The 17,354-nt window shown below is 39.8% G+C and overlaps 1 protein-coding gene across 3 annotated transcripts in view; it reads right to left on the bottom strand.

The window, feature by feature from the left end:
- pot1 (protection of telomeres 1 homolog) overlaps positions 1 to 3,513 on the bottom strand; it is an 83,513-nt gene extending 80,000 nt beyond the window's left edge. For 2 of the 3 annotated variants that reach the window (XM_039809783.1, XM_039809782.1), the window contains exon 1: positions 3,401 to 3,513. In XM_039809783.1, coding sequence (XP_039665717.1) covers positions 3,401 to 3,465 — 65 coding nt within the window. In that variant the 5' untranslated portion in view covers positions 3,466 to 3,513. The remainder of the gene's footprint in view (positions 1 to 3,400) is intronic. The other variant, XM_039809784.1, reaches the window with a different exon arrangement.
- Positions 3,514 to 17,354: the final 13,841 nt, after the last annotated feature.

The raw sequence follows: 17,354 nt of genomic DNA on the forward strand, positions 1-17,354 counted from the left end.
ATCAGAGCCGATATGGGCATTTTTTGATCTGGCACAGGACCGGTATGGTAGCCTCATGCTGGACAGATTCAGTCTGCTCTCTCAGCCTCTGCAGCAGGAAACCTTTCATGTGCAAAGGGTGATAAAAGTGGCAGGTGGTCTCTGTAATGCAGCAGCCAGTGAGGCAAAGAGGAGAAATAACCAGGATGCCACAGCCAGATGAAAGTCCTGTCCAGCAGGAGCTCACCGGGGTCACGCATTGAGTGGTCTATCCCACTGCGAGTGGCCACCAATTCAAAAGCAGGACAGAGAGCTAGACTTTTAACTCTCACAGCTCAGAACTCATAAAGATTTGCCTGAAGATAATCCAGGAGACAGTATGTTCACATTGGGTCTCCATTTCAGCCCTTCGTCCAGACTAAAACTGCAGTTTTCTCCCCCAAAATTGAGTTTTAACAATAACAAATAATGTTAATTAATTCTTTAAACGCCCACTTGGTGTTTCAGTGTGTACAGGGTGATGTACGAGGTCCAGTACGGGCCATGAACTGTGTGGCGTTACTGCAAAGAACACAGCCTTTATTAGTTGCCTCCAACTTTCACTGTGATCACATTAATTGGCCCAACTGTCTATCACAAGTCTCCTCTGATGGCCTCCATTTGTTTTGTTTTCAGGTAATTATATTAGTTAGTGCCAAGTCGTACATATATATATATATATATATATATATATATATATATATATATATATCGAAGTAACGTTTAACAAGTCACAGACTCGCGGTAAGTCCAATATGACATGAACAAGGCATACACACCCACGTGTAAACTCCAAATACAGTATAAAAATAGCTCAACTTGAAATTAACTTAATGGAATTTTGTGCAGCGGTGACTTCTATTAACTACCTGCAGCCTCTTTCCTTTAAGAAAGTAAATTAGCTTCTGATGCAATTTTTTTTCCTCCAAAATAAACATTGTAAACCAGCAAAATCCATTTTCCGAGTCGTTGGGCCCCACACTGTCATCCCTCCATCTAATTAACCATGCAGCAGCTCAATAAAATGTCAGCAGTAAAAACAGGCAGAGCTGTTTCCTAACACAATCACAACCTCATTTGAACAAAGGACGTGGAAGAAATAAGAGGAAAATAAGCTTTTTAAAGTGGCCCATAATGACTACTGCATCTAGAAGTGGTTGAGAGATGTCTTCTTCTTCTACTACTACTGCTGCTGCTCAAAAGATTTCTTTAAGATTTTAAGAATTTAGATTCACAAAAACTGTCAACCAAAGAGAATTACAGTGAGTTTAAGTTTGAAGTAGGGCTGCACAATTAATCGCAATTTTATCGAAATCACAATATGGACTAGCGCAATAATCCAAATCACAGGGGGTGCAATATTTGTTAAAGGCAAAATATGTGTCAAACCATTCTGAAATAAAGTATTGTGGTGCTCCAGAGACATCCCAGCCTACAAATCCTATATAGACCAGTGGTTCTCAAACTTTTCTCAATAATGTACCCCTTTTGAATTGTTTCATTAAGCCAAGTACCCCCTGACCAGTGCTAATCATTTTCGGTAGGAAAAGAAAAGTGTATACAAACAGGAACAGTACAGCGCTGTCAGCGATAGATTTACTAAACAACAGCCTTGGACCTGGAAAACATTTAAATGCTAATGAGAAAAAGAGACAAAAACTGTAAAAAAAAAAAAAAGAAAGAAGTTAGAAGGAAGTAAGGCAAGAATAGGTCAAAATAGTATCAAACTTTAAAAACAGTGACATAAGAAGAAAAAAGCGAGAAACTTGTAAAAAGTAGAAGGACAGTATAGGAAGGAAGGATAGATTAGGTCCAAAGAAGGCGACACAAATGTCACATTTTTGGTAGAAAAAAAAAATTCTACATAAAGAGGAACAATGTTCTGGACATCTAGTTTAGTACCACCTTTTGTTAAATATCTCCCTTACCCCCTGCAGTCCTCCAAAGTACCCCTAGGGGTACACATACCCCCATTTGAGAAACACGCACACACTATAGACTAAAGATATAATATAATATCTTTGTTTGGTACAGATCCTTGCAAAAAAAAATATTATTTTTATTTTTAAATAAAAATGAGAATAATGATACAAAAATGATCATTCCCTCCAATATCATGAATCATATCGCAATCGTAATATCAGTCAAAATAATCACAATTAGATATTTTCCTAATATCGTATATAACAAGCAACCAATATAGAGACCAAGGGTTAGAGGTCACAGATACAACATCACATTCACTCTAAAACACTGAATCATTGCATAAGAACAAATGTCAAGTAGAGTTAGCTTTCAGTAACACCTTGAACCCCAAAAAATTTAAAATAACATCAGCATTGCACAGCCTAATATAATTCAATTCAATTCAATAATTCAACTACTGGTTACCTCTGTGACACGAATGGACGTAAACATAAACTGGGGTTAAGCCACTACAGTAGGTAATGTTACTGTACACTAAATACACATCAGGTCCAGTCACCGTTCATGTTATACAAACAGCTAAGCTAATGCTAACATGAAGAGTGACCACATACAAATATGCCGATATATTTGTATAACAAGCATTGACATATATAAAAGGATAACAAGTTACTGTAGTTACTTTTGGCTACAGCAAGTTAGCTCGTTAGCCTGCTAGCCAACTTTAGCAAACACTACCACGGACGGGCAGCTTAGTAGCCTCATATTTAGCACTTAATCGTCTAATAGTAGCACACATGACAAGTCTACACTAATTTCATACAGTGTTTAAGTAAGCTAATACACAAAGAAAACTGTAGCGAGCAGGACACATCGTGTTATGTCGTTTAATTGAACGTCAAGTGAACTCCATCCCAAAACCCTTAGGTTTAAACTTGTATTGATACTCTGCAAACATACACATACATTAGAATATAATGTACGAGATTACATGAATAAATACACGCTTTGGGTGAATTCGGCTAGCATACAACACATAATGCAGCACGTTATTTAATAATATTTAAACTGTCCCTCGGTCCTCAAGCGGTGGAAAGTAGCCTGATATTGAGGGCACGAAGGACTGAGAGAAGTAACTAAACATAACACAAAACAAACCAACATCATTTTATTTAGTGGAGAATGCGTAAAAGACGTAAGCCGTATTTTAAAGAAGAATTTACAGATTTGTAAAATGTAGAAAGCCATACTCTATGTGCTGTACACTTGTATCAATAAGTAATGCAACCCAAAACATAAGGATCGATAGATTGGGTCTGGCCAAACATTTTCTTCCCCAAAACAACAGACATAACAGTTAATAAAAGACCCATCGTGGTCAAATGTCCATCTTCAAGAGTCATTATGTGCAAGGAAACACCGCATTACATGCTGGAAACAAGAGAGGGAAACTTACGGTTGCAGGAGTTGGGCTTGTTTCCCTCGCTTGGTTTCGAATTGACAGGCTGCTGTAACGCGCATGCGTGAAGGGAACTCCAGGAAAGCACTTCCCAGCTAACAATTTTTGGTTCCCAGAACGTTCGTTTTTGGTTGCGCGAACGCAATTCTACCGTATTTATATTAACAAGAAAAACTGACCGTATTGAAAGTAATGGGGAACAGATAATAAAATCAGAAAAATAAATGAAATATAGCCAGAGAAAATAAGAAATAGAATGAATAAAAATACAAATAATACAAATTTAAAATTGTAAAAATAATAATTGACATTAAATGTTCAAAAGACAGGCTACAGGTACAAAAGGTTTTATAACTTCAAGTTGTGTTTAATTAGTATAAAAGTATTTTAGCTTGAGCAATGTATTTTTTTTTCTAAAACGTTTGATTAATTGTTTTAATCGCTTACATGTCAACTAGTTTGCCAGAACAGTGCCTCTGCAAAATAGCCTCGGGAAGGAACTTGTTTTGGTGGAACACGTGTACGTTCAAAAGTTGTTTTAGTCGTGCAACAGAAACAGGTAGTCTAGCTAGCTGTCTGGATTTACCCTGCAGAGATCTGAGGAGCAGTTAACCGTAGTCCTCACAAATCCACCAGAGTTTAGAACGCCAACACAAAGAAAGCGGAAGGTAGCGGACATCCGGTCAAAAAGAATGACATCCACATATAGACTACATGTCAGCTGACAGTCCCTGCACATTAATCTCTTACTCTTTAAATGGGAGTTTATGTCAGTGGTTGCATTTCAACTGATATCTTACTATTTAAGTTAAGTGTTGCACTTGAACAAAATTAAAGAAATCTCAAGTTCTACTCACCCCATGAATTCATGAATTCATGAATTCATGAATCAGCGAGCTCATGTTTCATTTGCTCTGGCGGATACGTATTTGTGAATTAGTCTGGCAATGCCAGGCTACTACATTTCCACTGTTTATTCACATTGACATATATATAATGGACCAATAGACCCCGTTGCTCTGGACGGAGACCAGTGAAGGATATTAGAAGCACTTTTCCGGTGATCTCTTGCTTTACTGCGCAGCCTCCAACTGAGAGAGACAATGTAAATGTGACGTGAGCAACCTGTCTGAAAGTTGTAAGTCTTCTGGTAGCTGTGCCGAGAGAAATCTCAATCATTCCCAATCTTACAGAGATGGACAGCGTAGGTATATGTAAGGAGATAACATAAGCACAGGCTAATTATTGCTAACTAACATGCTAGTTAACATTAGTAATTAAACCTAAACAGCTAATGTAAGTCGAAACTGCCTGCGAGCTTCTCCTCTACTATACAGTAATTCCTCTACTGTGCGACAGTAAGTCTCGTGGTTATGATGCAATCGTTAGCCTATTTTTACAAAAGCGTCTGCTACGGAGCCATAACGTGAGGTACAAGGTAATGGAGCCTTTTATACATTGTCGTGTTTCTTTAGAAATAAACAATGGACAAATAGAGTCTTTAAACGCTTCAGATGTAAAGTTATTCGCTGTCAAAGTGGCGCCAAAATGTATGCTAGTCAGTGGAATGCTAACGGTAGGTGATCTCTTTGTAGCGTCAAAATGGCGCCATAGGAGGTTCGAGTTCTGAAGCGAAGATTACCCCCTTGTTTATTCACTGTTAGAAATGCAAACAACCCCCCAGAATGCATCTGTGGTGTAGCCAGACCTTACTCCACAGCGCTGTGGAGATAGAGCTGGCAATGCAAGACCAGTCGGGGACTGTAAATAAGTACATAAGTACACATTTGAGGTACTTGTACTTTACTTGAGTCTTTTCTTTTCATTCCACTTTCTACTTCTATGCCGCTACATCTCAGAGAGAAATATTGTACTTTTTACTCCACTACATTCCTCTGACAACTTTAGTTACTAGTTACTTTACAATTAAGAGTTTTGCACACAAAACCCATGTAATTTATTAACTATTTTAGTTTAGTTTTATTATAAGTTAAATAGCCAGCAATATAACAACCTACAAGTCCAGTTTCTAAAATGGGAGGATTTTTTTCCATTGAATACTTTTACTTTTAATATTTTAAGTACATTTTCCTGATGCTACATACATACTATTACTTAAAGGTCTCATATGGTGACACTCAAAGTTATACCTGTACCGTTTATATGTGTCTATTAAACACAAATTTTAATAGTGTTACCAAAAAAATAAAAAATAAATAAATAAAAAAAAAGAGTTGATTTTTAAAGGTTGATTTTCCCACACTTTTCTGAGAGCCTTTTTTTCTCCCCTCCCACACACGCTTGGATTCGCTGCTCCCGAGCAGAACGCTCTGATTGGCTAAGCACATTTTCCATGCAAGACTATATGAAGAATACCTTGTAGAGCAGGGGTCACCAACATGGTAGCCCCCAAGGACCACATGAGTAGCCCTCAGGCCTGTTCTAAAAATGAAAATTGAATATTGATATTATCTGTTTCCCACCTTGTTAAGTCATTGTTGATAATTATTGTGAGAAATCATTAACATGATCAGTGTCTTCACATAGATGAGCATCATTAATCATTAATAATCATATATAACTAAAGGCAAACTGAGCACATTTGTACAAGAGTGTATCAAACTGGTAGCCCTTCGTATGACTCAATACCCATGAAGTAGCTCTCAGTTTCAAAAAGGTTGGTGACCCCTGTTGTAGAGTCTTACCAAAAGTGGGAGTAAGAATCTAAGTTGTGTCCAGTGGCACAAGAGGACAAAGTCAGGCGGTCATCAGAATCATTAGGAATCAAACATTAGGATTATCCTGAGTGGATTTCACATCAATCTGTCGAGTAATTATTGAGAAACATCTCTGCGGTTACATCGGGATCAATCAGCATCATCATGCCTGCGCATGATGTTGTTGTTGCCCCACGGCAGAAACAACTTCCCTCTCATCAAACTGCCGCTCCAGTGTCATATCCATGTTGCATTATAGATGGAAACCTCCTTATCTTTTTACAACCACATTACTGACTGTTTAATTAAATTGAAAAATGCCAAACACTCACGGAGCCTGTGATAGAGAGCATAATTCTGCTGCTGTATTAGCAGGAGACTCATCACTCAGCACTAATGAGTTCCTCCTGCAGAGACACATCACAGGAGCAGGCCCGAGGTTCTGTTCTTGCTTTATGTTGCTAATCAACCGTCTGGCTCCGTGAAGAATATCGCCAATAAAATACATATGTGGAGCTGTCTTCCAGATGGAATGCAACGACTTCCATATTGGTCTGTTTGGCTCTGTCGCTGCCTGGGGAAGGAAGGAGGAAGAGGAGGGATCATTTGCTGGTCCTGATAGATTCTGTACACTCTGTGTACATAGGCCTAGATTTCGTGTGTGTGTGTGTGTGTGTGGGGGGGTGCAGGGGACATGTCCCACCCAATATTGAGAGGAGGTAGATTTGTCGCTGTCACGACTGACGACCAGAGAAGAGGCTTTTCAAGTCTCAATGCATGTGTTTATTAACAAAAACACCACCAAAACATACTCAAACCGAAATAAAAAAGCTAACCCCTACATCACAGGCCTATATGTCAAATAATAAAGTAACAAATACACTAAAAACAATAACCTAAACATTAGTTATATTAAGAATTAAGCAGACACAAAACAGTCTTAATTTTGGGAACAGGTCCTAGTGAAAAGGGGGGAAAGGCAGCCTTTTCACAGTCCCCCTTTAAAAAAAATGTGAAAGACAACCCCAAAAGAGGTAAAAATAACCATTCAGGGGGCTCAAAACATGTACATGTACTTCTTACCTGTAAATATGTTTCCCAACGATTTAAGACACCCCTACAGTGGACCGTACCATTTTAATCACGCAGCGCAGTCTCTTTTCTTTCTCTCTTCCTCCTTGAAATGTAGCTTAATGCAGGCAATTAAGTGTTTGAGGCTCAACTTTTCCTGGGGGAGGACCCTCCCCCCGGTTATAGTGCCCCCCGTATGTTTAAACAAAACCTACGCCCTTAAAATATAACAACTTGTCTGTGTATTAACAACTGTTGATACACAGACAAGTTGTTCTATTTTAACAGAAAATGTCCATAGATTGTGATTCACAGTTGTATTTCTGTTTATTTACTTGTCAAATTTCAGCAGTGAATGATTGTGGGAAAATTAACGACCTGCACGTTTTTATTGGATGTCTTGTAGTATGTAGTAGTTCAAATGTTGTTTGAGTTGGTCATGCATCACATGTGTGAATTTAATGCTAGCTATCAACGTGAGCTGTTCACAACACCATTATCGTAAATTGTTAACCAGCACTTGGATTAGCGAGCGTATAAATCAAGACAAGACCGAGACTTTGAGGGGTTTAGACTGAGTCAAGACCAAAACTCTCTTAATCTAATTCTAGTTCTGTCTTATCTAAACCATTCTCTAGTCTAGTCTGATGTAATTCTAGTCCAGTCTATTCTGTAGTCTAATTTAATTTAAATTCTGTCTAGTTTAACTGATTCTCTATTCTGGTCTAATCTAATTCTAGTCTAGTCTATCCTGTAGTCTACAAAATGTAATCTAGTTCTGTCTAGTCTATCTATTCTCTAGTCTAACTAAATCTAATCTTGTCATGTCTAGTCTTCAGAAACTGAGCAAAAACCTCAGCAGACAGAAGCTCGATTGCCAACACTCAAAAATAATCATAAAAATATAACAAGTAGATCACCCAGCAGCAACACAGACAACACAAAAATATGTCCATAAATACTGACGCCACCCTCACTGAAGCCTGGAGGAGGAGGAGGAGGAGGAGGAGGAGGAGGAGGAGGAGATTTACTGGTCCTGTCCCCCTCACAGATGAGCTCCATCATCCCTGTGAGTTCCAGGCCAGGCCCTGAGGAGTGCCTGTGTTATTTGGTGTTGTGGCCTACAGAGAGCTGAGGGCCTGTGGCCACTGGTCCAGACAACCTGAGCCCGCTGCTTACAGCTGTTCATTACACTGACAGTAAAAAAAGAAAAAAAAACTACCATATGCTCCATGCAGGTTCAGGTCAGCAGGTTTCTATATTAGAAATTAGAAAATGTATACTGTGTGTGCCCTTCAGTGGTGGAAGAAGTAATGAGATCCTTTACTTAAAGTGCTCATATTATGCTTTTGGGCTTTTCGCCTTCCCTTTATTGTGTTATATATCTTTTTTGTGCACGTTATAGGTTTACAAAGTGAAAAAGCCCAAAGTCCCCCCCAAAGGGACTTACCATCTCCAACAGAAAACACTGTTCACCAACTGCTCCAAACAGCTCTATTGTAGTCCAGCCTTTACTTCAGAGACAGACGTGGTCACTTTGTAACACACGTTATAATGCTCGCCTAGCTGCTAGTGTGGCACGCCCTCATACTCTGCTTCTGACTGGCTAGTAGTCCTTACCTAGCTACTGTCAGGGCACGCCCTCATACTCTGCTTCTGACTGGCTAGTAGTCCTTACCTAGCTACTGTCAGGGCACGCCCTCATACTCTGCTTCTGACTGGCTAGTAGTCCTTACCTAGCTACTGAGCATGTGCGACTCCCAACAAAGATGGAACAGAAGTGCGATGCCTCACTCTATAGCTAAAACAGAGAGCTCAACACACAGGTTGAAAAGAGGAGCTGCAGCAATGTGCAGTAAAACAACAATATGGTGCTTTTTGAAAATTAAACCATGTAAACCTATTCTGGTGTAACCTCCAAATACTATTATGAACCTGAAAATTTGCATAATATGAGCACTTTAACTAAAAGTACTAATAACACACTGTCAAAATACTCTGTTACAAGTAAAAGTCCTGCATTAAAAATGTTACTTGAGTAAAAGTATGTAAGTATCATCAGGAAATGCACTCAAAGTATTAAAAGTAAAAATCCTCACATTTTAGAAACTACAAACCATCCAACAAACAGTTCTGTCAATCAAACTAAGTGTTTAATCATCTAATAATTTCAGCTGGACTTGTAGGCCATTATATTGTTGGGTAGTTTAATGCATAATAAAACATTGTATTATATAAACTACATGTGTTTTGTGTGCACAAATCTTAATTTAATGTGACTAAAGCTGTCAGATGTACGTATGTAGTGAAGTAAAGAGTACAATATTTGTCTCTGAAATGTAGCGAGTAAGAAGTAGAAAGTAGAAAATTGCATGAAAAGTAAAGTACAAGTACTCCAACAGTGGTACTTGATACTTGACTGTACTGTACTTGACTGGTGCTCTTTTTGTCGTTTTTATGTATTTGCAGGACACATACAGTGTCCCGATCATGCTTTTATAAATAAGCAAGATCTGATCATTTATGTGAGACCAGATGATCCAGGTGTGATGTGATATATGTATATTCTTTGTAAATATCTACAATAATTCACCAAATTTACGATTCAGATGTCCAATGACTAAAATCCTTCACTCGGTTAAAATGTATAGTTAGAACAACCAATATCTAAAAATGAATCGGACATGTGTTGCTTAAAACTGGATAACAACTCAATTTATGTCGACCAAGGCGACAGCGACCAAGATGACAGATGAGATTTCTCTTTGTTGGAACCATGTGGGATACTGTTAGTACACAACTCAACTAAACATATAACACAGGTCTAGTCGTTTTGAGACATTTTAATACAGAAAAGTTATACATTATATATATTTAAAGGCCTGAATTGACGTATTTTTCAGAGCAGGAAAGTGTAAATATTTTAAACATTTCATTCATTTTTTTGCATATGACATGAATAATTTGTTGAAATCTTTTGGCAGGTTATTGATGATTGGGGTTTTTCCATGGTGTAGACGTTAAACTTCTCAGAATGAATATTCCTGTGTTTGTGTCTGTCTGCCTAATAAGATTTGAGATCGACGCCTTGTGTCTGTAATAATCCAGACCTTCATTCCTCATTGTTGTGCTGTTATCGCGCTTCTTCACATTAGCGTTGATGAAGGAAATGATCCACCGCTGAAGTCTCTCCCTCTCCCTGTCTCTCTCACACACTATCAGCCCGCAGCAATTAACTCCATAAAAATGTGATATGCAATTTTACTATGAATTCATGTATTAATTCTGCGATCAATAACCTTTGCTTCAGCTTTTCCAGAGTCATTTCCGTGATGGATGTCAGTCGTGAGTAAACGAGAAATGAACTCTGAGAAAACTTTTCCAATAATAGTTTTTTTTTTCTGGATTAAAATTAGGAACTAAATAGGAACTAAACAGTCAATGGGGTCGCTTATAGGCAAAAAAAAAAATTTATGTAACTAAGTACATTTACTCCCTTACTACTTTAAGTACAGTTTGAAGTATAAGTACTTCACTTGAATGTTTCCATTTTTTGCTACTTTATACTTCTACTACATTGGGGGGAAATATTGTACTTTATACTATACTTTATACATTTATTTGATAACATGAGTTACTTTACAGATTCAGATTAATAATTGAAAATATAAATCCACTAATACATCGTGATGTATTATTAAAGATTAAGCTATTCACCAGTATATAGTATTTGAAATTAGCTCCATCTTTACCAGCTGCTTACTCACTTTGATGCTAATACATTAGTATTACTTGTTACAGAGTATTTTTACACAGTAGTATATTACTTCTTCCATCACCGGCAATAGGCAGCTGAACCATGCAAGCATGAACCATTTGTACATATAGCTACGGAAAGTAAAGCCTGTATGTAATTTGTATGTATTTAATGTATTTATTGCTGTATGCATCACATTGACTGCTGCTGTATAAGTGCATAGGGGGGAGGTTGGGGTGGATGTGTGGGTCATAAAACCAACGCATTCTCATGAACGGGTCCTTATGTATATTACGAAAACGTATGCACCAGTACGAATGATATTCTACGAAATTAGGTGACTGCCGGCTGGTCATGTGACGCCGGCTACAAGGCTCCGTGACGCCAAGCCGCAGTTGCTAAACGAGCGGCAGTTGCTAGCTATGTTTTGCCGCCGTATCAGTGGCAGTTGGTAGTTAAGTTACCCGAGAATAGGGGGCTTTGAGCCGGGTACAGGGCACTGCGAGCTTCTGGTCTTTTCGGCGGACACTAAGGTTAAGTTAAGGTTACAAAAAGTGAGCGTTAAGTGTGACGACGGTTAAGTTTAGGCACCAAAACGACTAGTTAAGTTTAGGAAAAAGATCGTGGTTCGGATTAAAATGCTTCCGAGCGACACACATTTCCTGGGTGAAAGTCTTTTGTTTTCCCCGAGAAACGAACTCCGTCCTGTGTTTCCCCCGACCTCCTCCCTACACGGTCCACAGCGTTCTCATACAGCAACAGTCCTTGTGGTGCATGGTGCAAAAACCATGTGGAATGCTTACGAATTACTATAGTTGTCCATATAGTTCATGAGAACAGGCTGCATGAAACACAACGCTTTTCACCGGGGAAAACTTAAGACTTTCACCCAGGAAAGGTGATCGTAGGGCTGGGCAATATGGAGAAAATCAGATATCATGAAATTCTTGTCCTAATACCTCAATTTCGATATTTTAGTGATATGATAGGGTTGACAATTGGTGCTTTAACAAAATATCTTCACAATGAGATTTAAGATATGTAATCTTCAGTAATGTAGATATAATGTCTGGGTAAAAAATAATAGAAGAGCTAGAGTAGTCTGGTAACAAAGAAAATTACATCACTTTACTGTAATGCAGCCTTTAAAACCAGGAAAAGACAATACTTAAGCCATTTACGATATTACGATATCCAAAATCTAAGACGATATCTAGTCTCATAACACGATATCGATATAATATCGATATATTGCCCAGCCCTAGGTGTTCGTTCCTCGCGAGTGTTTTAATCCAAACAACGACCTTTTTCCTAAACCTAACTAGTCGTTTTGGTGTCTAAAATTAACTGTGTGCGACGCTCACTCTTTGTCAGCTATACTTAACTGTAATGTCTGCCCAAGGGACCGCCATCTCGCATCTGTACCCGGCTCACAGTCATCTTTTGTCGGCTGAACTCCACCAACGGCCTCTGATTCGGTCGCCCTAATTTTGTAGGATATCATAAGAATTGGCGTGCACACATTTTCGTACGATATCGTGCAAACCTGTTCACGAGAATGCGTTGAGGGGAGAGCTGTAAGTCAAGAATTTTGCTTCAGGAGTTCATTGAGCAGAAAGGGAAAAAAACCTGTTAAATCTGCAGTTTATCACCTGGTGAAGGAGGGTGCCAAAGATATATGAATCTCCTTTTTGAAGTCTGCCACGCTGACATCTAACGTGAGCATTTCATTTATAAATAAACCTGGTCTCACAGCACTCAACACCTTTTTTTTTCAGCAAACACACAGTGTGCCATTCTTCGCAAATATCAGACAGACTCTGAGCTCAGCAGACTTTCCCGAGGTAATAAAGGTTTACAGCAGAGCGCTAACCGTTAGCCTTCTCAGCTGCTCTTCTGTGGCTTCCTGCACGCCCGGTGTCGACACCTCGTCCTCAGAGAGTCATTATTCTGAGCGCTGGGCCGGCAGAAGGCGAAACGAGCGTGGTCTTTATGAGCTGCCTTAGGACCAGAGGTGCAGATATAACGAGACCGAGGAAATGGCTCATTACGGGGCCGGTTCAGGAGTGGGTGAAATGTGAGTGGGTGTGTGACGGAGGGTTTGACAGCTGCAGAGTGTCCTGTCGCCCTGAGACAAAGGCGGGTATAGAGGGCTTTAAATCTCCAGATTGTTGCGTTATAACAGTCTCCAGATGCAGTAAGAAGCAGTTCGGCGAAAACGAACGTACCAAATTGAAAGACCAACAAACTATTTACGCTGAGTTCACTGAGTTTGCTGAACGTTCTACAGTTTTTTCTCTTTCATTCCTTCCATCCATCACTCAAGTAACCATCAGTAAAATCAAACCGATTACTGAATCACTTTACTGGTTAGATACATATTGTTCCATGCATTGTCAACGATGGATTGCGTAATTACGGCGGCATTGTTTCATTTACGGTTGTTCCCCGGAAATTCACGCTGTACTTCTCATTTTTGGCCGAATGTCCCTTATTTTCTGTCTTCCGCTTTCTTTGTGTTTGCGTTCTAAACTCCGGTGGATCCTCAGATCTCTGCAGGGTAAACCCAGACAGCTAGCTAGACTATCTGTCCAATCTGAGTTTTCTGTTGCACGACTAAAAAAACTTTTGATCGTACACATGTTCCACCAAAACAAGTTCCTTCCCGAGGCTATTTTGCAGAAGTGCTGTAGCTCCGTCCGGCGCTTAGCGCCACTCAAGACGATTGTGATTGGTTTTAAAGAAATGCCAATAAACCAGAGCACGTTTTTCTCCCATCCCGGAATGCTGTTTAGACTAACCAGACCTTCCTCCACAGCGCTGTGGACGAAGGCCTGGCAATGCGAGACTAGGTAAGTATAAGCACTACAGGTTTACCCTAACAAGCACTAAAGGTTAAAAGAGTGCCCGACGACCTTTTATTCTATGCATTCTTCTTCCTTTTCAAAATCTAGCGATGTTAAATGTTAAATCTTAAATGAGTGTAATAACAGCTTACCGATAATCTCTTACTTTTGGGAGGTGCAGCAGCTGAGTTTAGTGTTGCTGCAGTGTCTCTATAATGAACGTCTGCGGAAACAGACGGAGGGGTTGTTTGGACTGCTCCATCATCAGCACCATTACAGAAGCTGCAATATTTGTTGAGCTGTTTAATTAAAGTTGTGTGTGTGTGTGTGTGTGCGCAACAGGGACCCTCCTTTCAGTCTGATACGACTCTCTCTGATGAGATGCGTTATTTGTTCCAACACTCTTATTGGGTTTCATGTGAAAGATGAAAGCCATTCACCTCGTATACGATCTCAATTATCATACTTCAATAGTGCAGCTTTGCCAGGAGAGAAAAATGGCTCATTATTGGAGTTGTTCTGGTGTAAACATTTGATCAAACACACTCTGCATTCTGCTCTGCTGCCCGCTAACTTACGTTTATAAAGTGGCTGAGTTCAATGAATCCCGGAGGACACCAGTTACATTCAAATAATCTCGGAAGCTCGTTTGTCAATCACAACTTTAACTAACTTAAGGAGACGGCTCTGGAATCCAACAATTCTTCATCGTGAAATATTTTTGCAATTATAGCAGTGCTGCCGCACACAAATCTGTTGTGTGTTTGCCGTTTTGCATAATGACGACAAATGTGCTGAATCCAGAGGGGGACACACTGTTGTGCACCCTCTGCCTTCTTAATACCACAAGTTTACATACACTGCTGATTGGGTATCACATGGGACACACCCACCAAACGAGAGAAAACATACCTCCAAGCCATTGCACGCCGCTTCACACCATTCCGTGGAAAAAACACGGACACCGTTGCAACAAGGTGCACATCTTTTTTGACACTGAATGTGCCCCTGCTCTTCTCCTAGTGTGAAGATGTTTACACACCTTGAAACCTGTGGAGCTTGTGGTGAAGTCAGACTAGAGGTGTCAAGTAACGAAGTACAAATACTTCGTTACCTTACTTAAGTAGAAATTTTGGGTATCTATACTTTACTGGAGTAATTATTTTACAGCAGACTTTTAACTTCTACTCCTTACATTTTCACGCAATTATCTGTACTTTCTACTCCTTACATTTTAAAAATAGCCTCGTTACTCCTATTTCAGTTCGGCTTGTTTTCATTCGGGTTTGTCATCGTTCAAAAAAACACACACAAAAAAAAGTGAATTTGTTGGTTGGATGAGAAGTATAAACATATACCATTCCGACACCCTATTGGTTTCTACGCGATCCATCGCACCTGCACAGACCCGGTGCTAATACGGTACCGGTGCCTTAATGACCGTTATCTACCGGACCGAATAGCAACGCGGATTTCGGTGCCTTATTTAGGTGCCACTTAAATTACTGCGCTTCTCTCTGATGCTCCAAAAATGGACATTAGAGGGAACTGAAACATCGCCGCACGGGACGCTAGTTAACACTACACTCGACAGCAGGTAACATTAGCCTACCGTTAGCTAGTTAACACTACACTCGACAGCAGGTAACGTTAGCCTACCGTTAGCTAGTTAACACTACACTCGACAGCAGGTAACGTTAGGCTACCGTTAGCTAGTTAACACTAAACTCGACAGCAGGTAACGTTAGCCTACCGTCAGCTAGTTAACACTAAACTCGACAGCAGGTAACGTTAGCCTACCGTTAGCTAGCAGCTGGAGTAAACACGGTTAAAATGCTGACAGCTAAACAGTGTAAAAGTGTGTCTGTATTTCACTGGAGAGGATTGTAACACCAGACTGTAGCTGCCGTTGTCTGAAAAACACAGACTCAGCCTGAAATAAGTTCTTGTTATTACATTTTTAATAAATCATTTAATTTTGACCGTGTGGCCTTAGCAATACACAAGCCGTTCTTTAATGTCGCCTTGTGCTCCTTTATTTTTAATTTTTTTAGATCAACTTTTTATTGTTTTATATTTTTGAACATACAGAACAGACAAATGCAATTGAACAAGGTGCTTCCTTTTTTTTTGTAGAGGTGGGGTAGGGCACTATTAGGCCCCTGTGGGGGCTAAGCTTTTGTCCTTAATGGCATTTTTTCCCCCTTACATTACTTTTACTTTTATACTTTAAGTAGTTTTGAAACCAGTACTTTTACACTTTTACTTGAGTAAAAAGCTTGAGTTGATACTTCAACTTCTACAGAAGTCTTTTCAAACCCTAGTATCTGTACTTCTACTCGAGTAATGAATGTGAATACTTTTGACACCTCTGAGTCAGACTGTCAGTCAGTTAACATGTTCATCTCTTCACGCGGTGAAACTCTGCAGATGGAACACATTATGACACAACTGATGTAGATTTTTGGCTTCGTTCATCTGAGAATGTCACCCGTGTTTCTGCATGATTGGGGTGCAACTCAAACTGACCTTCTCGCACAGCGTCGTGCCACTTAAAATCATTAGCACACACCAGATGCACCGGGCAGACGGAGTCATTAAGGAACAGCATAGTGTGGGTGTGTTCTTTGCGAAGCGTTTGTGATAAATTGATTGCTTTTCGCAACGGAAAGTGTCGATTGACCCTTGTAATGTGTTAGAAAGCTGGCCACATCTTTTGTGTTAGCGGGTCAAATTAGACCCGTGATTTAACTCAGCCCAAAATATTCAACTGTTTTTCACCTCATAGATAACGTATTCTGTATTCATATCATATGCATGTTAACATGTTTTAAATGTTATTTTTTTTGGCCACACGGACCTTTCGGGCCCTATTTTGCACCCAGCGCAATTGCCTTTGTACACCGACGCATGTATCATTCCTATTTTGCACCCGACGCACAGCGGATTTTTCCCTCCACAGACGCACGTCGGTAAATTAAGGAATGAACTTGAGCTCACGGGGGCGGTTCAGCAAAAAGAGGAGGTGTGTTCCGGCGCAAACGTTCCCTGGTGCTATTTTGCAGTTTCAGAAAACAATTCCACCACTGACCAGGAAAAACCTGGTTTAAAGTCAGTGGCGCGTTATTCAGATGCTATTTTAGGGGCGCATGCTAGGCCGTAATGTAGTGTGTGCACACCGCACATACACTTTGTTTCTCTCATCTCACGGACCCAGCAGTTCCCATTTTTGCAAACCATACATAAATACAAGGAAAAATATGACCTTGTTTTACACATTTCCATGAATCATGGATGTGTTGATGACATAAATGAGGAAATATTAGAGGACTTAAGGACATCTGTTGTTGAACTGCATGTGCCGATGCCACTTGACCCAAATGCCCCAGCAGCAGCAGCAGCACGAGAGAGGAGAGACAGAAGAGCTGCATCGTTTATACAGAGGTAATCTCGGACTACATTGCAAAAATATCACCATGCGTTCATAATCTCGTGATTCAGTGAGAGTGAGCCCAAAACATCGGAACGGATGTTTTTGTGACATTTACACTTTGTCAAAA

This window comes from Perca fluviatilis, chromosome 8, assembly GCF_010015445.1.
Source record: "Perca fluviatilis chromosome 8, GENO_Pfluv_1.0, whole genome shotgun sequence".
In the NCBI taxonomy this organism is placed as follows: Eukaryota; Metazoa; Chordata; class Actinopteri; order Perciformes; family Percidae; genus Perca; species Perca fluviatilis.